Below are 22,241 nucleotides of genomic sequence, written 5' to 3'. Positions count from 1 at the left end.
ATGACAAGTATCGAGTGAGTATCTAACAAGAGGCTGATGAGGTTGGGAGAAACGCTTTGTTTTCCATGATGGCCAGAGGCAGACACAAGAGTGTCCTTTCCATGAGTCTCTGATGACAAAGCAGGAAGTGCTGAAGTCTGGCCCATGAGGGACTGGCAGTGTAGCATGTTTGCCTTGCTGACTGTCTGCTTCCCTGAGAAGTTTTTCTACCCTCAAATATGATTCTTTAGCAATCTTCAGACTGCTGAGCTGCCTCGTGTTATATATACAGAAATGGACTCACTCAAAGTTCCTCAGTGGGATTTTCAATTTTGTAACAGTAATGGGAAGAACATGATGTCAATAATGGATCATTGAAATCACTGGGATACTTTGCATAACCCAAAGCAAACTTATAAAACTTTGATAATAGGAAAATTTTCCAGGAAAAATATAATCTAATATTGACCCCAATAGAGATAGGAAGTCTAAACAGAACAATATCTACAGAAGGAAAGGGGAAGTTTATAAAAATGTCCTACACAGTTCAAAGCACCAATATAGAGATGGCTTAACATGAAAATTCTATCATTTTAAGTATTGGATAAGGCCATGCTATCTGCCCAGTTGAAGAGGTGGTAAAACCTCCAAATGACATTACATTGAACACAGACACCAAAATCTTCCAAACTGTATCAAATACAATAGAAAAACCTCACCTCTCCCTATAGATGCAAAGATGTAAAATGAATACTAACAAATATATTGCAACAGCCCATTAAAAAATAAAAAATGATGACTAAATGCAGTTTATTTTTAGAACTCAAGAGTGACTGTAGTGATGTAGTTCATCATATTTATAAATACGAAAATCTCATGACAATGTTCATAAAAGATCTCTATTTGGCAGAATTCAACATGTATTCATGTTAAATGGAAACTTTTAACAATTTGAAATGTATGGATCTTTTGTAACCTAACAAAACAAAGTCTTCATCCTGCTCACGGCGGGGCACTAGAGAAAGTTCTAGTAGGGTCAGAAACAACACCAAGGAGCACAAGATTGCCTGTTTCATTTAATTAATATTGTATTAGAAGTATAACCAAGGCAATTTCAAAAGTCATAAGAATTAGAAGCAAAGGTGTTAAGACTCTCTCTGTGTAGAGATGACAAAATTATATACCTGGAAACAGGAGAATTAAGGGAAACAGGTACTACTCCAAAAATAATAGACTATGATATTTGCACAGAGACGACAAGTCTTCATATGGACAATCAACATTTACCAGTTATAATGGAATGTAGGCTACAACTGCCCATGGAAAAAATCAAAAATGAAAAACCTACAAATAAATTTCACAAGAATGACCAGGAAGCAGTTCTCCTGGGGTACCTAAGGGGGTGCATAAACATATCCTTTAGAGCCTCTGTTGGTAGACAATACTGGAGCTGAGATAAGACAAGTGAGCCAGAGTCGGCCACTGGCAAGAAGTAGCTGATCATTCCAAACATAGAACAGAGGTATGCAAAGCCCTTGCCAGGAAGAAGGACAAGGTGTGACAGAAGAAAAGAAATATATTGTGTGAGCCAGGAGTGTGTGTACATGGACAGGAAATGTATGGGATGAAAACTGGCAGGTGGTCATGGACTAGATTATAGAAAGCCGCTTTGGTAACACATCTGGATTTCAAACTAAGAGCAGTCAGAGACCATTGGCTGGGGCAGGGGAGGTGATGGGGAATGAAGAGGAAAGGGGCAATATGAAGTTTGTGTTTGTTAAGGGCTTCTCTATGACTGCCAAGCGAAGCTTACAAAAGAAAGAGATCCATTAGGAAGCTACTGGAATAGACCAGTAAAAATTTTAGGAAGTTTGAACAAGGTACATAATAAAAGGATATCCGAAGTGTTTTCTGTTGACTTGGATGCATAGCTGAGAGGAATGCAAATGCCAAAGGTGATGAGTTTTATTTCTATTGGTTTTAGAGAGAGGAGGGGAGAAAAAGAGAAAGAGAGGAGACAGAGAGAAACATCAACATGTTGTTCCACTCACTTATGCATTCATTGTTCCTATGTGTACCCTGACCACAGATCAAACCTGCAACCTTGGTGTATGGTGACAACGCTCTAACCCGCTGAGCTCCCTGGACAGAGCCATGAGTTTTGCGTTAAATGACCAGCTATCAAGTTGTCGGAAAGATAGCATTTGGAAGGAAGAAAAAACATCAAATCACCAAGCCTGCAGCTTTTGGAAAGAATCTAGTCTCCTCTCTCCTAAGCTTTTGGGAATGCTACAAGGTCACTCTTGGGTGAGAAGGACAAAGTCATGAGAAACTAAACTTGGACAGGCCTCAAACTGCCCTTCAAACAGAGAACCCTCTCCTGTCGCCATGCCCTCTCCCTTAGTACCAGGTATTCACCCACACCACAGACGGAGGTAATCCCTCTTACTTGGCAGCAGGAAGATAGGCACTTAGAGTTCCTATCGTCTGAATTATCTAGAGCTCCCGGTGTAGACATAAGCACCCTGACAGAACAGGCTTTCACGTTTCTGTGTGGACCATATATGGTTCCAGACTGAGAGGAGTGCCTATGCTAACAAAAACAGCTTTTGACTTAAAACAGTTTTCAACTTATTAAAAAAGAAAATACCTTGGCTTCCAAATATAAGTGGTCCACACCACCCTAAGCTTTTACCTCACATTGTTGAAAAAGAGTTACTTAAAGGAGGCAGGAAGCAACCCTAGCCCATACCACACCGAAGAAATTCAAACGCAGCCCTAAGCTGTATGGCTCAGTTGGTTGGGCGTCATTCTGCAAAGCAAAAGGTGGCCAGTTCAATTCCTAGCGCGGACACATGCCTGGATTGTGGGTCCAGCTGGCCATACCAGAGGCCTTTCTCCCTCCTTTCCCCTCGCTCTAAAGAAGTAATTTGTAAAATGTAGAGGAAGGAAGAAAGGAGAAAATTAAAAAAACTCAAAGGTACAGAGGATCAAATTCATTTAGAGGGAGCCAGAAACGCCCTAGAGGCGGGGCGTGTGGTAGATCCGCCCCAAACCCCAAAACTGACCACGCCCCTACTTCCGCATAACCCGGATTCCCACGGCTCCCCTCCCGGGCATTACCATCCAGGCCCCGCCCCATGTATTTCCCGGGGCCTGCGTCTGCGCAGTTTCCCGCAGTACCGGAAGCTGATCCAGAACCCCGAAGGTCACGGAGGTAGTTGGCTTTCCGGTCCCCAGACCTCTACATCTTAGGTTTGGGGGTCGCTATGAACATTAAAACTTTCTCATCCGCCCGTCCTTCCTGTGGCGAGTTCCCGTGTCGCCGTGAAACCTTCTGAATTCTGAGATCCGCGTCCTTTATCGATTAAAATCTCTCTGAGGCAGATCCATGCTCCCTTTCTGCCTTCCACACCACCGGCCTCGTCGTTTTCCTGCTTAAACCTTTCGGTGAACCTCCTTCTCACTCCTACGCCTTGTAAAGCCCTCACTCGGTATGTGAGTTCTCGCCTCCCTCGCGGGTGTCTACCCCTTGCGGGTAGCCCAGGACGCAGCGTCTTCGTGGACCTGGGATTCTGCAGACTTGACCCCGCCCTAAGACAGCCAGACAGACACAAACACACGATCATCGCCTGTGCTCAGGTCGGGATCTGCCACTCCCCTTCCTTCCCCTTAGCTCTGGGCGAGGAGGCAGCCTGCTTGTCCTGTGAAACCTATTTCTCTGTTTCCAAGGCTTATCCCATGACAGAGCTAGTCATGTGCTTACAGCCCCGATGCCCCCACTGAAACGTGTTCTTCCCATGCAGGGGGAATCTATATTCCATTCCTATTTCCTTTTAAATATATGGTATCAGATTTAGATGTGGTCTCAATGCCTTTTTTTACTTATTGAATTTACTGGAGTGACTGGTTAATAAAATCATACAGGTTTCAGGCATACAATTCTATAATACATCATCTGTACATTGTATTGTGTATTCATTACCCAAGTCAAGTCAATGTCTTTCTAATCAATATAGTGAAACTATTCTTCAGTATCTTGTAAGTTATTCTACACCATTTCACTGTGTGCTTGGTAAGTGTATTTGATTCTTAGAGGTGCCATCACAAAGTACCACAATTTGGGTGGCTTAAAATAACAGATTTATTTACTCATTTCTGGAGGCTAAACGTTCGTTGAAATCAAGCTGTGGGCAGGGCCCTATTCCCTCTGAAATCTTTAACAGAATTCTTCCTACTCTCTTCTAGCTTCTGTTATTTGCTGGCACTCTTTGAGATGCCTTGGCCTGTAGGTGTGTCACCCCAATATCTCATAAGGTCTTCTTCCCTTGCCTGTCTTTTTATATGATATCCTTTTAACAAGGACACCAGTCTTTGAATTAGAGACCTGATCTATTCCAATATAATCCCATTTTAGTTCATTCCATCAGCAATGACCCTATTTCCAAGTAAGATCACACTCTGAAATATTGGGGGTTAGGACTTAAACATGTGCCTTCTTTGGAGGGCACACAATATAACTCATAATAGTAAGGCTATTGATTATCTTTTATATTAACCATCAAAAAGCAGTATAACCAGCCCTGGCTGGGGGGGCTGTCTCCCTGCCCCCCAAAATCAATAAACATACTCTTGGGTAAGAATTTAAAAAAAAACAACAACCTAATTTAACTAGATCACTGAATATTTAACAGCTCTATTTCTTACTTTGTGTTATCTGTTGACACTTAAATATTTTTCGGTCTTTAATCGTATCTTTCCTATGTCCTTTAACAAAGTTTTATGGCTTCACACAAATCTGGAAATGCCTTGTAAGAAGAGGTCACAGTATCAGTCAGGAAGAAGAGGAGGGCTCATGGGCATGCAGGACTGAGAGCCTCCTGGCTGTTTCTAGGTGTCATCTTGACCACATGAGACTGTCACCACCTGTCTTGGGAAAGCAGCTGTTTGTTTTGCTGTGGGTGAAGTCAAGAGAGGGCGATAGGGACAGGCTATTTTCCTTTAAAGAATGAAGTTTTGTCTGCAAGGTGTCTCCCTATAGACAGTGAAAGGGGGAAAAATGGTTATTCAGATTTTTCACTTATTTTTCAGTCAGTATTTGTAACAATCTCCTAGAAAATATGCATTTCCCTTAAAAATATAGATTTACTTTTATGGAAAGTGCTATACTGTTTCACATTTTGAGCAGAAATATATGAGGCTTCCAGATCCCCCACAGCCCACTTAAAAATATTTTCACTCTATTGTATGTAGTGTAGTGTAGTCATTATCGCTTTGCTTTGCATTTTTCTAATCCCTAATCATATTGAAGTCTTTTTCTCATTTTTTAAATTTATTTTGTTTTTTTAGAGAGAGAGAGAGAAAGAGAAGGGGGAGAAAGGAAAAAACATGGATGTGAGAAAGAAACAGTCGCCTCCCGTATGTGCCTAGGTCTGAGCCCTGGCTGGGGATCAAACCCTCAACCTTTTGGTGTACAGGATGATGCTCCAACCAACCAAGCTTCTTGGCCAGGACTGCCAATTCTTTTTTAATTGGGTTGGTTTCTTAATGAGTTGTAAAGTTCATATGTTTTTAATTTGGAAATGTCTTCACTTTACCCTCATTTTTTTAATAACAGTTTTACTGGATATAGCATTCTTAGTTGATTGTTTTATTCTTTCTTTCAACACATTGAATATTGTATTTGACTGCTTCCTTTTGCTTACTGTTTTTAATGAAGTGCCAGCAATAATCAAATTGTTGTTCCCCTCAATGTGCTAAGTCATTTCTCTTTTGTGACTCTTTAAGATTTTCTCTTTGTCATTAGCTCTCAGCAGTTTACTTCTGGATTTTGAGTTATAGTTAGGATCTCCATATTTCCACACTATAGGCAAACCCCTTTCAGTCATGTTTATGAGAAAAAGAGAGGAAGGGAGAGAAAAACATCAATTGGTTGCTTTCTCGAACACACCCTGACCAGGGATCAAATCCACAACCTAGGTATGTCCCCTTAGGTCTAGGGTCAAGCTCCGATCAACTGAGCCACACTGGCCAGAACAAAACAACTGATTACTTTAGAAAGTGTTATAGAGGCAAACATCCTGCCTTCGCAATGGGATCAATATCAGATGTAACTCTATAGTCCCACTTTATCAGGGGAAGCCTTACTTACCAAAAACATAGCAGTTAATGGATGTAGCAGGAATGTAAGCATTAGAAAACCAGGGTTTAAATAAATAAACAAACAATGATCTAAGGCAGAATTCTCAATTACTCTTAAAATCAACCATTTAATAATGAGGACTAGAAATTTCTTTTACAGGTAAGCCTAAAAACATGAGAGTTAGGGTCATGGACACAGATTTTCAATAACTTTTGGCATACCCCTTTCAATCAGGATTTCAAGATACAACTTCGCCTATCGTGGAGGAGCTACTCCACTTCCATGACAATACACAAACAATCGTATTCCTAATTAGCTCCTGAGTCCCATATATCATTTCATTGATATTAATAATTAACCTGATGCATACAAGCACAAGAGGTAGAGACAATGTGAACAATCCTTCCAGCTATCATTCTGATTGTATTTGCTCTTCCCTCCTTATAAATCCTATATATGAGGTGAAATCAACAACCCTTCAATAACTATCAAAACAATGGATCATCAATTACACTGATGCTATGAACATATTGATTATGCAGACCTGTGTTTCAACTCATGAAATTCCCACATCAGACCTAAAGCCAGGAGAACTTCGTTTATGAGAAGTGGCTAATGGGGATTGGGTGGTTCTGCCTATAGAAATAACAATCCGAATACTCATTTCCTCTGAAGCTGTACTGGATTCATGGGCAGCTCCTTCACTGGGCCTAAAGAAAGATGCAATTCCGGGCTGCCTAAACCAGACGACATTTGACCAGGCCTACGTTACGGACAGTGCTCTGAAATTTGTGGCTCTGATCGTAGCTTTATACCCATCATCCTTGAAGTAGTCCCACTAGAATATTTTGAAAAATCGTCAGCATCAATACTGTAAATTCACTCAAAAGCTAAGTAGCGTTAACCTTTTAAGTTAAAGACTGGGCGACCAAACCTCCCCTTAGTGACATGCCACAACTGGATACATTGGCATGATTTAACACGATCCTCTCTACAACCCTAGCCCTGTTTATCATTTTATAAATGATATATAACTAAACTAAAGGTATCCAGCCACTCTTACTATTCAACCCCGGAGCCAGCGACAACTAAATTGACCATGTCTCTAAACCCTTGAGAAACTAAATTAATGAAAATCTATTCACCTCTTTCATTACCCCAATGATAATAGGCTTCCCTGTTGTCATCTTAATTATTATATTCCCTGCTATTTTATTTCCATCAGCCGGCTGATTAATAACCACCTAGTAGCAATTCAGCAATGGTTAATTCACTTAATATCCAAAAGAATATTATCAATTCACAATCAAAAAGGTCAGACCTGAGCCCTCATACTAATACATTAATCCTGTTTATTGGCTCAACAAACCTGCTTGGACTGTTACCGCACTCATTTACCCCAACAACACAATTATCAATAAACCTTGGCATTGCTATTCCCCTGTGAGCAGGCACTGTAATTCTCGGCTTCCGGCATAAAACCAAAGCCTCTCTTGCACATTTCTTACCCCAGGGCACTCCGCTAGACCTAATCCCAATATTAGTAATTACCAAAACAGCCTATCTATTCAGCCAGTAGCTCTGGTCTTATGACTAACCGCTAATATTACCGCCGGTCATCTAGTAATTCATTTAGTTGGAGGGGCCACCCTAGCCCTAATAAATATTAATAAAACCACTGCCCTCATTATATTAATTACCCTTGTCCGCAGACAATTCTCGAATTCGATGTCGCCCTGATCCAAGTCTACTTTAAAAGTACAGCCAGCCCTGGGTGTCCGCAGGGAATTGTAGCCCGGACCCCTGCGGATACCAAAGTTAATGAATGCTCAAGTCCTTTATATAGGAGAGGGTAGAATAATGAATACGGTCAGCTCTCTGTGTCGCAGATTCCCAACGGGATCAAAATACTGTTCTTAGTTGATTGGTTGAACCCCTGGCTGCAAAACCCACGGGTAGGAAAGGCTGACTGTATTTATTGGGAGGCGGGGGGGAGCGGGGGTAGGGTAATTCCAGTATAACTGGACCCTGGCAACTCAAACCCATTTTGTTCAAGAGTCAGCTATAATTCCAAAGTAACATCACACAGATGACTAGCTAGCTACCCCTATGAAAGGGTCCTAAATGGGGAGCAATCAACACCGCAGGACTCCCTATCTTTTCTTTTGGCTAGTCTTCGCTTGACACTGAACTACGTTTCCCAGGAGTTGGTGGCACGTTGTCCTTAGCAGTGGGTCGAAATTCATACAGGAAAAATCTGAAGGGCGAGCAGAGTTCCCGGCATTTGTAGATTCTGCAATTCTGTAACCCGTCCCCCAAATCCTGGAGGCACAGGTCCTTTATGAGGGGTGACAAAGTGCTTCCAGCCCTGAGAGTTCCCGCAGCTGTGAATTGCATTTCCCAGAAATCTGTGCGGCAAAGTTCGTTAGGGCCCTGTGGAGTTGCATGCTGGGGAAGTGAGCCCCCGAGCTTCCACCTCTGGAGTCACGAATGCTGGACTACATTTCCCAGAGGCCTCTGAGGCACGGCTTCCTAGGAGCGCTCCGAGTTGCACGCTGGGAGAGGCGCTTCCAGCGCGCAGGGTTTTTTAGGCTCTGGCTTCCCTGGACGCCATCCAGAGTTAACCTCAATCCTGCGCCCCCTCTCGACGCCCTGTTAGTCGTTGAGTTCCAAGCGGTAAGTTGTTGGCATCCCAGGTTGAAACCGGCGCGGGATGCCGCGATGGACGGCGGGAAGCGAGACGCCCCAAGCGAGGAGGCCTGAAGCTGAGCCTCGGCCTGTGGCTGCGGGAGCGGCTGCAGAGAAGGGTGTGTGTGAATGTGTGCGCGCGCGTTTGTGTGTGTCAGTGTCAGGGACCGGGCCACGTCCCCAGGACTGATGTGCGTGCGAGCGTCTGTGAGGGGGACTGGCCCTCTCCCTATGGCTGTGACGCACTTGCGCGTGCTTGTGTGTGTGGGACGAGGGGAAACGGCCGCGCCGTGACTCGGTGACGCTGCTCTGTCTGAGTTACCTGCGTGTGGGCTCTGCGGGGTGGCAGGACCCGGATGCGTCTCCATGGCTGCCAGATGTGTCTGTGGCCGGGCACCGTGACATGGGTGTCTGTGGGTGTGGCAGGGCCAAAGTGTGTCTCCTAACGGTGCGATTGTTCGGCTGTGACTGGTGCGGGATTGTGCTCGCATGATTGGGAGTGTGGGCACGATTGAGCGAACACCGGCGGGTACCACAGTGTGACCCGTCGCTGAGATGTCTCTCCGCTCCTCTGCCTTCACCTCTCAGCCAGGTGGCACCTGCTTCGACGCAGGGGCCCCAGAAGGAAGTCAGAGCCTGAGTCCTGTAACGAAAATGACCAACAACAAGGGCACCTAGTCCTGAGATGGCAATTTTAGGGCTAGGCTACCTGAATGACAGGCTGCAAAGGCCTCAGGAATAAGATTCCTGTTTTTGAGGGGTAAGGTCCCTGACTTGGCAGGTGAGAGGAGGGGACAGCTACATATTTCAAAAAGCCAATCACTAGAGCCTAGGGACTAGAGTCCCCAGGAATCTCTGAAATACTCAGATCTGAGTTCCCCCTTGTTTCTGGTTGGTTTTAGATGTGGCATGCGGACAGGTATGGCCTTGGAGAGTGTTCTGCTGTTGTCTGTGCTCCAGAAAGGTCCCGATGCCTCATTCTATCCTTCTCTTTCCCCCAGGTCAGCCGTCCTTCAGAAAAAGCATCCCCAGGAGGGAGAAGAATCCTTACACATCTTAAAATCAAGGTTCAGTTTTTTTTGTTGTTGTTGCTCAGTAAACGATTTATTTATAGGGCCTAAGAATATTTGCTTTATTTGACCTGAAATGCCCTCCCCAGCTGTGACCTATCCCAGTGATTGCTCCCCAAGAGGCGTAACAGCCGGGCCGATGTAGCCCCCAGTGTGCTCCCCACTGACACCGTCTCCAGAGAGCATTCACCTACTCATTGGGCCAGTTGTTCGCATGCCCCTGTGTGTTCCTCTTCTCTAGGAATCTGATGGTATCCAAGAATGCTACTGGGAGGTTAGTGTTTGCGCCTTACTTTAGAGTCTGCTTTGATAAAGAGGATACTTGTTTTTAGGTGGAATCAAACACCAGACATCTTGGGTCTTTGCACAGACCTGACGTTCAGAGCACAATAAAAAAGGAGAAGATTTGAAGACAAAGTAAATTGCCTCGTGGGGCTTTTGAGAGTGGGTTTGAGCAAACATCTTTGTCCTAAAGGCAGGGATTTCTTTCCGTAGTCAATAAATAGAAATGCATTGCATTGAGCCAGGCCTTGTTTGTAAATAAGCTGAGTTTCAGCTTATTTAGATGCATCTTGTATGAACTGTGAGAAGTGATTGATATTGGGTATGAGTTCGGGATCTAGAAAAAAAGTTGGTCAACTTTTTCCGTAGAGGGTCACATATTAAATATTTTATGTTTTTGGTACAGAGGAGTTCCAGGTACCCTGCACCCAATTTCTCCTATTATTGCCAACTTATATCAGTATAGGACATTCATTAGTTATAATGAATGGGCCAATTTTGATAATACATTATTGCTAACTAAAGTCCATGCTTTAGTCTTCATTTTCCTTAGTTTTTACATAATCTTCTTCATTTGTTCCAGGATCCCACCCAGGAGACCATGTTACAATTTGTTGTCATGTCTCCTTAGGCTCCTCTTGGCTGTGACAGTTTCTCAGACTTCCCTTGTTTCTAATGACCTTGACAGTTTTAAGAGGTACTGGTCATGTATTTTGCAGGATGTTCCTTTATTGGAATCTGATGTTTTTGCCACGCGTAGACTGGGTTTGTAGGTTTGTGGGTGTAAGATCACAGACAGAGGTACAAACTGCCAACAGGATTTATGATTGTTGAGGTTGCCCTTGATCACCTGGCCAAGGTAGTGCTTGTTAGTTTTCTCCACTGGCAAGTTACCCCCTTTTCCCTCTTTTTATACCATACTCTTTGGAAGGAAGTCACTCTGTGCAGCTCACACTTAAGGTGTGGAGAATTATGCCCCCTCCTCCTTCTTTGTTCTTTAATAATTTGTTTTTTGTTTTCACAACCTTTTAAAAGTGTAAAATCCATTCTTAGTGTCCTGGCCCTGCAAAAGCAGGCTTCAGGCTGTCGATCACCCAGCCTGATCTCGAGTATCAGGGCTCCAGGCCTGTCTCTGCCTCTTCTTAGCATTTTGGGCTTCATAAAGGTAGGGTTGTGATGAGGATGAGCTCACAGAGGTAGAGCGCTGTAGGGCAGCCCCCGGAGCCGAAGAATTCCGTGAACCCTGTTTTTGCTATGTGGTAAGTCCAGATGTTCTAGAGGTCAGGAGCAATGTACATATGAAGTTCATCATGATGGGTACTTGCAAGTTCTTAAAATGAACCAGAGCATGGAATGGGAATCCTTAGCCTCAAGTTCTTCCTTTCATTTTGTTTACCATTTTCCAAGGGAAATTGTATACAGACTTATTGCATATGTTTGTAAGTGTGGCTTGCATCCTAGGTAAAAGTCCATAACTTCATGGCATTCACAAGTGTGGACATGTCCCCCATAATTAGACCCTTGGCCTAGAATCAAAGACTGTGTTAACCAGACCACAGTTAGTGTTGCCCTGACCACAGTCAGCATCCAGGATGATGGAAATGGTTAAAATAAATCACACCAACACATTATGGAGTATTATGCATCTTTGAAGAATGATGTTTAGAAATAAGTCTAAGGAAAAATGCATGTGACGTACTATTGAGCAGTACTCATAGTTATAAACAACATTATGCATGACAAATTTTAATTAGCATGAAATTTTATTTACTAAAGTACTTTTAGTATCCTAGTCAATATGCATTTTAATTTTTTTATTTATTGATTTGAGAAAGAGAGAAAGGGAAGGAGGGAGGGAGGGAGAGAGAGAGAAACATCAATTTGTTGTTCCACTTAGTTATGCATTCATTGGTTTATTCATATATGTGCCTTGACTGACAATCAAACGCACAACCTCGGTGTGTCAGGACGACACTGTAACCAACGGAGCCACATGGCCAGGGCTCAATATGACATTTTAATTGATATTCAGTAAAGGAAGAAGGGAGTGCGGCCACATTTATTGGGCACCTTCCCTGTTACCAAACACTGTCTGCTTCGCACACTTTCCCTAATCAGTCTGCAGAGCCGCTTAGCTGCACTGTTGTGTTCAGGGTCTGACGGTATTACTGAGACACAGTGAAAGGATGTTCAAGATCAGGGAGGTGATTGGTTTGTTACCTGTTTTTTCAATACTGGGCCTTGTATCAGTTTCCTTTTACTGCTGTAACATATTGCCACAGATTTAGTGACTTAAAACAGCACAGATTTATTATCTTAGAGTCCTAGAGGTGAGAAGTCCTAAATGGTCTCACCTGGCTAAAATCAAGGTGTTGGTAAGGCTGTATTCCTTTTCGAAGACTCTAGAGCACACTCTTTCCCTGCCTTTTCCAGCCCAGCTTCCCAAGGCTGCCCAGGGTCTTGGAATTATAGCCCATTCCTCCATCTCCAAAGCCAGGAAAGACAAGTCAAGTCCTCTCATGGCATATCACTTTGAACCTGCTTGTGCTGTCAGATCTTTCTCTGCTCTGATACCTCTCATCTACTTTTCTGGACTCTTGCGATTACATTGGACCCACCTGGATAATTCTGGGTAAATCCTATCTTAAAGTCAGCTGATTAGAGACCCTAAGTCCGTCTACAGTCCAGCTCCCCTTTGCTATGTAATGTAACATACTCAGTTTCCAAAAATAGGATGCGGGCATCTTGGGAGACAGTTATTCAGTCTACCTACCACAGGTCTATTCATTCAACTTTCCCGTAATGACTGCAATATACTTCCTCCTCCCCCTCATAATTGTGGGGTTTTTTTTTCTTTGTCAATTTTCTTTTTAATTTGGGACTGTCTTAAGTTATATTTCTTATAATGGGATTATTGCAGGCCTGCTGCAAAAAAAAAAAAATTTCCATTTTCTAAGGAGCTCATAAAGAAGAAATTTGAAATTACCCATGACCATCTCGTGTAGAATAAATGACTTGATACTATGGTATGTGTGCTTCCAATCCTCTCTGTCTACTCTAAGTATATGTGTATGGCTTTGTTTTGAGAGCACTGAATTCTGCTAATTGATCATGTATATGAGCCAAAGACTCTCCAGATCTTAGTTTGTAAAAGGAATCCACTTCAGCCATGGGTCACATTACACCTATGTGAGCGTGTGGGGAACAGAGAGGCATGCCCGTGATCCCCTTCTTGCTTTGAAAACATCTCCCATATATTTACCCTTTATAGGATTGGAGATATGCCATTTGAAATAAATCTCATGGCAACAAATCATGAAGAACAGACTTGCAAGGTTAGGCTATCTAGGGTTTTAGTATTTCTTTCACAAACCTTGACAGTGATACTGACATGTTGCAAATACAGGCTGAACAAGTGACACTTCCAAGGGCAGATATGAGAAAAAAAGTATAAGATGACAGTAGTTTAAACTGTTCACATAGCCCTGGCTGGTGTAGCTCAGTGGATCCAGTGCTGGCCTGAGAACCCAAAGATCGCCAGTTTGATTCCCAGTCAGGGCACATTCCTGGGTTGTGGGCCAGGTCTCTAGCTGGGGGCGTGCTGGGGGCGTGCAAGAGTGAACTGATCGATGTATCTCTCACGTATCCACAACGGTGTTTTCTCCCTCTCTTTTTCCCTCTCTTCCCCTTTCTCTAAAAATAAATAAATAAAATCTTTAAAATGTTTATATAAATCTTCTGTATCACACAGAAGACAAAATTTAGGCATTCAGTAATGTTCTCATTTTGACATCTAGTAGTCTCAATTTAGCATTATCTCAGTATAGATTCTTCCAGCTGACTTTTTGATGCAAGACCATAGCTCTCCCTCTTTGCTAGTGGGGAGGGAACATTTCCTTCATATGTGTCTCAGAAATTTTTTTTTTTTGGCTAATATTGTTAATTAAAAAGAATTTCATTCTTAAGAAAATGTTTAGTTAACATCAATTATATAGGACATATTTTTCAGACACAGCAGGCTTGAGTTTTATAAAAAAATGGGTTGAGGGGTGTGTGACATTATTGTTATTCAATAATAATAGCTCCCTTGTATTACATAATTATTACATATTACTGTGTTTTATGTAGACTCTCTTCTTACTAGTGGAGACAGCCACACCTGGTAGATACAATTTTTACCTGTAGGGCAACGGACACGCTGAGGTCAGTAACTTCAGGGCTAAGATTGACATCCTGAAAGTCAGACCACAGAACCTGTGTTCTTAATTTCACCCAGCCTTCTCCTCCCACATTAGACATACCTTTTCACACTTACCTTCCTCACTTGGTGATTCATCTTAAATTCCTTTCTCAATCAATAAAAGTCAATATCATTATTAATAAATATATGCAGACCATATTTATTTACTCTCTCCTCTACTGTGAGATATTTATATTTCTACTTTATTTTTTTAAATAATTCTCTGGAAACTCTGAATAAAATTGACAGATTGCATCAGTGTCAGTGTCCTGGTTATATTGTGCTGTAGTTTCGCTGTGTAGTACCATTGGGGTAAACTGGGTAAAGGGTGCACAGGGTCCCTTTGTATTATTTCTTCATAGTAGATAACTACGTGTGAATCTACAGTTACTGCAATTTCCAAAAAGAAAACTGTCCCATAAAATAATTCTCTAAACATTCATGTGTGTATAAGTGTGTACTAATATAGTTTCTTCCTTGGGATACATTCCAAAAAGTGGAATTTTGAGTCAAAAGTCATACTTCTGTTAAGTGCCAGCGATATGCCTGACCCTGTGGTATTAGTACTTGGAATGACTGAAAGGACACGGTTGTCTGTCCATTGCTTATCCTCCAGCAAGGAAGGAAGCTGAAGAAGCACAAGGCAGCCAGCGGTCAAGGCCTGGGACAAATTGCAGGCGATCTGCCCTGGGAGGTACTAGGAACAGGGCATCATTACAGCTACTGACAGCAGGTCGTGACCAAAGAGTTCAAAGGCTCCTGGTAGAGATAAATAGAGTTTGTTTTCTAAGTTTCCTACCTTAATATTTTTTCTAATAGTGTTTGGTGCAAAGTGGAGACTAACAGGGTCAGTTGCTGTAAGTTGCCTACAGGACACCATGGCTGAAAGGACAAGGTCAAGTACAGTTCGTCCTCCCATCAAGACAGAAAACTGATCAGCGTCCAGACAACTGCCAGTATCTAAGGCATCACTTGGAATTTTAGCCATTGTTTATAATTCCCAGTGAGGTATACTTATACAAAAAAAGAAAAAAGAAAAAGAAACTCAGTATCAGCGGGTATGTGGGGGTCCCCAAGGCCACCACCAGGTTCAATGATTCTCTAGACGGACTTGAGATTCAACCTACCGCCATACTCATAGCTAAGATTTATTACAGTGAAAGAATACAAAGGATACACGGCAAAATCCCCGGAAGGAAAGGCCCCCCCGGAAACCTTGGGAGGAAACCAGCCGCAAGCTCACAGGACAGGCTTAATGCCTCCACCGCTGAGTTCTGACAGTGTGCACGGATGCGATGTCTGAGAGCAGCTCACAGCCTGGGAGCCCAGGTATTATCCGGCATCAGTCACATAGGCACCCCCGACCCCCTGCCTAGCACCTACCAAAATTCCAGAAACGTGAGCCCCTGTCATCAGGGAGTGCTGGGGTCACTGGAAGTCCAGCCAAGGACCAACCTTGGAGGCAGGCTGAAGGAGAGCAGTTTCAGACCTGCCATGTTAACTGTCTTCTGTGCAAGGGATATATACCTTTCCAGGATGTTTCCTTCCATTCCTCTATTTCTCTTTTTGTGTCTCTCTTTCCGTTGATGGTCTTATGGTTGGTTTGTCAGTGGCTGTGTGTTTGTCCCTGTGTGTGTGTGCATATTCATATATCTTGTATATGAACACATTGTGTTATGTGTGTGTATCTATTTATATATAGAATTTTACAAATATGTCATCTTGTATTGGTACCCTGATTTTCCTACTGACAATATATCTGAAATATTTTTCATGTCTGAGTATTTCTTCCATCTTCGCTCTGCGTAATCACTAACGTCAATGTTTTGCATTGATAGTCTGCATGTGTTTACGTCGTCAGCTCTTCTGGATGCAGAGCGCTGATGTTGCCTGGGTATTTCCTTCTCCTTCCAGTCCATCTGCCATGTCCTGACCCATATCCCCCTATCTGGAGGCCAAATAAGATTCAAGTTGGAATGATGCAGTCCCTCCTGACCCTGGATGGTGTGACCCGGGAGAGCAGGATGGACCTAGAGTGACACTAAGCACCCTAAACACACCCACTCAGGTCCAGATCACAGCCCTGCTGCCTGGAGCTGGCCCTGCTGGGAGGTTCGAGGGCACAGCCTCCACCCAAGACCGCTCTCAGTTTTAACACCAAGTACAGGTTTAGGAGTTTCCAGAAGCCTCGGGTTCAATAATTCAGGACTAGAAGGATTCCCAGAACTCACTGGAGGTGATTCAGGGGTATGGTTTATTACCTGGAAAGGATACAGATTAGCATCAGCCAAGGAAACAGGTGTATGGCGAGGTCCAGTGGTGTTCACAGCGTCAACTTCTAGTGTCCTCTCCTCAGGAGTCAGGACTGGTTACTCTGATGGCATTGATGTATGACAGCATGCACAGAGCACTGCCAACCAGGGACACACCTGAGCACCGATGTCCAGGGTTCGCTGGGGCTTCACCATGTAGGAACAGTTGACTGATTATATAGATATATAGACATGATTGATTGATTCATTGTTCTGATGTTAACTTCAGTTTCTAGGTTAACTGATACCCTATGATCCAAAACCCCTATCGTGAATCACCTGGCTGGTCCTTCTAGCATGACGAGCTCCCACCTTTAGACTGTGGGGTATGACCAGCCCCGCCTCCAAGACTGTTAGGAATGGCCAGTCCCATCCTAAGATGCAGTACTTCCAGTTGGTACCCAAAACAAAGACCTTCCTATCAAGTATGAGGAAAATTACCTCTCAGAAGCAGAGGACAAAGGCCAGACCTGTCTTTGGCCAAGGCCAAATTCCTCATAATTCTTAATACTTACCTGTAAAAGGGAGCTGGCCAGAAATCCTCCTGCTAAAATGTCTGGGTCTGACTCCAAGGCAAAAAATAAATAAATAAAAACATCTCTCCTCCATTCTGTGCTGCTGAGTTTCCTCATGGAGTTTGAGGGAGCACTTATTTTCTTTTTCCCCCCAGAATCCCTTTAATCTGTTCCAGGTGTGTAGTGTTTGTGTGTGGGTATTGGAGAAGGAGCTGGGGGTTCTCTGGAAGCAAAGGTGGAGGAGCACAAAGGTTGTATTTAGTCATTTTGGGAACTAAGGTGCACTTACTTTAATGCCTTTCTCTCCTTGTCTAGCTCTGGCTTCTCTGGATTCTGTGCCTTCAGTAAAGAAAACCCTTAGACAACCAGTTGGTTCTTGATTCTAAAACTATGGCCCACGTAAGTGTGTATTTGTCTTCCTTTCTTGAAATGTGATATTCAAGTCTTGTGACTGTTTTTATGAATTATCTGGAAGCTGCCTGCCCAAGCAAGTCCCATCTCAATACCTACTTCCCGGTTCTTCCCGTCCCAGTGAATGGTGATGCCATGTAGCCCTATGCCCACCTTCATGGCTAATGTTCCCATAATGTGGAGCTAATTATTCAGTATCTCCCTTGTGCTCAGTTTTTTGTCAAGAGGAATATTGGAGCAATGGAGGAAGAAAATCTTTGGAAAGAAAGATTTGAATCAGGTCTATGGTTTGATTAGTTAAGAGATGTTGGACCCATTTGACCACGGGAGAAAATGAAAATTCTGCACTTGTCTTTTTTCCAGGAAGATAAGAGGGAATGTTCCTATTCACTGGTCTGGGGCTTAGTTCCTGGTGACAGCTCAAGCTTTATGAGGCTTTAGAATCAGACAGAGCTGTGACTGGGCCAATGGACTCAGTGATCACGTTCTTGCCAGGGAACCAAAGAGGTCAGTGTTGTTAAACCAAACTGCCAGACCTCTGTGTGCTTCTGCATCATTTGCTACCAGTGTCTTCTAAATCAAGGATGGACAGGGGCAGTGGTGATAACAGGTAAGACCCTCCGAGAGAGAGATTGATGGTCATATGTTCCCAGAACTGGGGAAAACCTTAGTCAGCTGTCCAACCTAAATATATAACTATAATAATTAAAGTATAATCATCCTTATGATGGAATAAAAAAGTGTCTTTCTCATCACAAAGGAAGACTGCTTAAAAGATTAACTGGCAAATGATGAACTTGAGGCTTGAAAACATTCAAACATGCAAACCCTGTTTTCAAAGATAAAAGATCTTATATTACATTTCTGAAACAAAACAGTAGGAATTATCTTCTTTCCCATTAAAGGGCAAAGGATGCCACAGGAATCCTCACCTGCTGAGAATGTGTGGGAATGTGAGGCAGGCACGTGGCAGGCTCTGTGCTTGTGAGTGGGGGTAAATCTGGGATTGTTTCATCCATGCTCTGGCAGCAGGGTGGGATGGCGGGAATCTCTTCAGTAACATGGAGGGATTCTGCTTGTCACAGCCCTGTCCTCACTGTCCCCTTCCCGTATCACAGGCTTTCGGTCTATGCACTATATCTACTCTACCGAGAGCTAGGCCTTCCTCTCCTTTCCTTCCTCTTGAAACTGTGCCCTTTCATTTCATCAGGAATTTGTGGGTTTGTGTTGTCAGGGTCTGGTGACGTTCTCAGATGTGGCCATAGACTTCTCTCAGGAGGAGTGGGCTTGCCTGGACTCGACGCAGAGGGACCTGTACTGGGATGTGATGTTGGAGAACTATAGTAACTTGGTCTCACTGGGTAAGTTGCCTGTGTCCTATAACTTAGGCTCTGTTCCCTGGAATATCAGCTCCCTCCATGGTGAACGTTAGGACTGTCTTTCAAGAAATGAGTTCAATCTTTTTCCTGTTCCCTGGGAATGCTTTGAGCTTTGTCAAGTTGGAAGTGGGTATTATACACCTTTCCCTTGTCATCCGTCAGTGATCTTCCCACCTTTGTGGGGCCCTTCCTATAGTTACCGCTCTCTCAAAGAGCAGAGGATGAATTAGAATTCCGGAATATTTATTTCACAACCATCTCCAAGGAAACCAAGCTTTGTACTGTGATACTATGTTTATGTCCAAATTACCTGTGGTTCTTTGGGGTGACTTGATTTTCATAGTAAAGCAGCTGTGGAGGTGAATTGAACAAACAATTCATGTAAAACCAAAGTAAGCGTATTCCATGTCCGACATGTATCTGAAGTGAGGTTGAAAGTTATAAATCTGTGAACTCTTGAGTTAAATGGATGATAATGTCTTGTCGTTGTCTCAGGGAATTTTTCTGTTAGTAAAATAACAACCATGATATTTATGGCTAATATTGTGCTTACTCCATACCAGACATTGCTCTAGGCACTGTGTGTATGTGTGTGTGCAAACACATTTCATTTCATCCTCACAAGTTTATGAGGTAGGCGTGATGATTAAGTCTGATTTGTAGGTGAGTATGCTGGGGCGCACAGTGACATGGTCAGACAAACGAGGCAGAAGCAAGAATTCGTTGTAAGAATTCCAGCCCAGCACTGGCTGGTGTGGCTCAGTGGATTGTGCACTGGCCTGCGAATGTAAATGTTGCCAGTAGAATTCCCTGTCAGGGTACATGCCTGGGTTGCTGGCTGGGTCCCCGGGTGGGGGCTTTGGAGAGGCAGCCGATTAGTGTTTCTCTCCCTCTCTTTCTCCCTCCCTCCTCCTTTTAAAAATAAATAAATAAAACCTTAAAAAAAAAAGAATTCCAATCCAGAATCCATACCATCAGCAACCGTGTTCTTGCCTCCAGGGATCAGGCCTTCAGCAGTTTAAAATAAGACCTTTTTCTTACCTGTCTAGTCTACCTGTTTACCTGTTTGTTCTTTAACCCTTTCTCTTCTTTGAAGTCTCTACGATTTTGACTTTTAGATGGTTATAAAATTTGATTTTCCTGGGTTTTCCAGGTATGTCATCACAACATCTAAAAATTGTGTTCTTTTTCGTCTTCATTTTTGAGATTTCCTCCTCTAATGTCTTTTACTTAATTGTGCCAGCTGATACAAAATATTAGGGCCGATAGTCTTCAGTGTTTCTTCATTAAACATTGTGGTGTCAGATATGGACTTTGCATTTTAACAGAGGTCTGGTTGATTCATATTTTTCTACTGGAGGAGTTTTTGGCTTGTAGTTAGGTTTGTCTATTTGTTTTGTTTTCCTTAAAAGGAAACAAAATATGTTTTTTTCCTCCAGATTTGGAGTTACCATACGAGACGAAGAATTTAGCTACAGAAAAGGGCATTTATGAAATACGTTTTTCCAAATGGAACTCAGGTGGGAAAAGTAAATCCCTTGGCCTTGAATGGATGTGTGAAGGTGAGTTGGAAGGAGCCCAGGGCCCTCGAGATGGATATTTCAACCAAATGAAGACCACCTGTGCAAAGAAGCCCACTAATAGAGAAAATCCCTCTGCGAGACCGCACCAGAGACTTCATAATAGGGAGACTTCCTATGAATGTAAGGAATGTGGGAAGGCCTTTAGTCGTGGCTATCAACTTACTCAACATCAGAAAATTCATACAGGTGAGAAACCCTATGAGTGTAAAGAATGTAAAAAGGCCTTCCGTTGGGGTAACCAGCTGACCCAGCATCAGAAAATTCACACTGGTGAGAAACCCTATGAGTGTAAGGACTGCGGGAAGGCCTTTCGATGGGGCTCAAGCCTCGTTATTCACAAGCGAATTCATACGGGTGAGAAGCCCTACGAGTGTAGAGACTGTGGGAAGGCATTTAGACGTGGCGATGAGCTCACTCAGCATCAGAGGTTTCACACTGGCGAGAAAGACTACGAATGCAAAGACTGCGGAAAAACCTTCAGCCGTGTATATAAACTAATTCAGCACAAGAGAATCCACAGCGGTGATAAGCCCTATGAATGTCAAGACTGTGGGAAGGCCTTCATCTGTGGTTCAAGCCTCGCTCAACATAAAAGAATTCACACTGGTGAGAAGCCCTATGAATGTCAAGAATGTGGGAAGGCCTTCACGCGCGTCAATTACCTCACTCAGCATCAGAAAATTCACACTGGTGAGAAGCCTCATGAATGTAAGGAGTGTGGGAAGGCCTTTCGTTGGGGTTCAAGCCTTGTTAAACATGAGAGAATCCATACAGGTGAGAAGCCATATAAGTGCACAGAATGTGGGAAGGGTTTTAACTGTGGCTACCACCTCACTCAACACGAGAGAATTCACACTGGCGAAACACCTTATAAATGTAAGGAGTGTGGAAAGGCCTTTATTTATGGGTCAAGCCTTGTTAAACATGAGAGAATTCATACAGGGGAGAAACCCTATGAGTGTAAAGAGTGTGGGAAGGCCTTTAGTCACGGCCATCAACTTACACAACATCAGAAAGTCCATACTAGTGAGAAACCCCATGAGTATAAGGAAGGTGGAAAGACCTGTAACCCTGTAAACCATTTCAGAGCACAGCAGAGAATTCACACTGTTGGCAAACCTTTTGAATACAAAGAAAGTCCGTAGGCCTCTAAAAGCATTCATCCACAACATGAGGGAAATTCATGATATGATTTAACATCAGAAGGTCTTCACTGGTCTCTCTTCTGCATATAGAATATCAAGGTAGTTATGCTAGAAGCAGATTTGGAGACTGGAGAAATCACTTTTCCTTCATGATCACAACACACTCAGCACAGACTTTTTTTTTACTGGATGGGTTAGTTTAATGGATACATAGAAGCTTTCCAGTAACTTTCAGTCTCATTTCGGATTCTTTCTGGGGTATAAATGCTAATGTAACATACATGCAAAAGCCTTTCATCATGGTACATATCCTACCTACCGGTTGTCATCACCATTCCACCTCTTGACTCCCTGTGAGACACTGGGAAAAATGGCTGTTCCCCCTCCCTGTGCACTATTTGTGAAATGGGGGTAATCACACTTACCTAATACTGCTGTTGTGGTGACTAAATGAGTTTGGTACATGTAAACTCCTTGAAAGTGTATCTGGAATAT

The 22,241-nt window shown here is 43.1% G+C and overlaps 1 protein-coding gene across 2 annotated transcripts; it reads left to right on the top strand.

The window, feature by feature from the left end:
- Positions 1-8,659: 8,659 nt before the first annotated feature.
- On the top strand, positions 8,660-22,241 carry ZNF331 (zinc finger protein 331). 2 transcript variants are annotated; one of them, XM_054587206.1, is made up of 5 exons: positions 8,660-8,797; positions 9,811-9,876; positions 17,544-17,627; positions 18,874-19,000; positions 20,458-22,241. In XM_054587206.1, the coding sequence occupies exons 3-5, from the start codon at positions 17,619-17,621 to the stop codon at positions 21,744-21,746; spliced, it is 1,425 nt and encodes a 474-aa protein (XP_054443181.1). In that variant the 5' UTR covers positions 8,660-8,797; positions 9,811-9,876; positions 17,544-17,618; the 3' UTR covers positions 21,747-22,241. The 2 variants fall into 2 exon arrangements, with proteins under 2 accessions (XP_054443181.1, XP_054443182.1); XM_054587207.1 differs by lacking the exons at positions 8,660-8,797; positions 9,811-9,876; positions 17,544-17,627 and adding an exon at positions 18,561-18,623.

The sequence above is a fragment of the Pteronotus mesoamericanus genome, unplaced genomic scaffold (assembly GCF_021234165.1).
Source record: "Pteronotus mesoamericanus isolate MK-2021 breed Mesoamerican mustached bat unplaced genomic scaffold, CSHL_Meso_final scaffold_1135, whole genome shotgun sequence".
NCBI lineage: Eukaryota > Metazoa > Chordata > Mammalia > Chiroptera > Mormoopidae > Pteronotus > Pteronotus mesoamericanus.
This window is presented reverse-complemented; position numbering and strand designations above follow the sequence as displayed.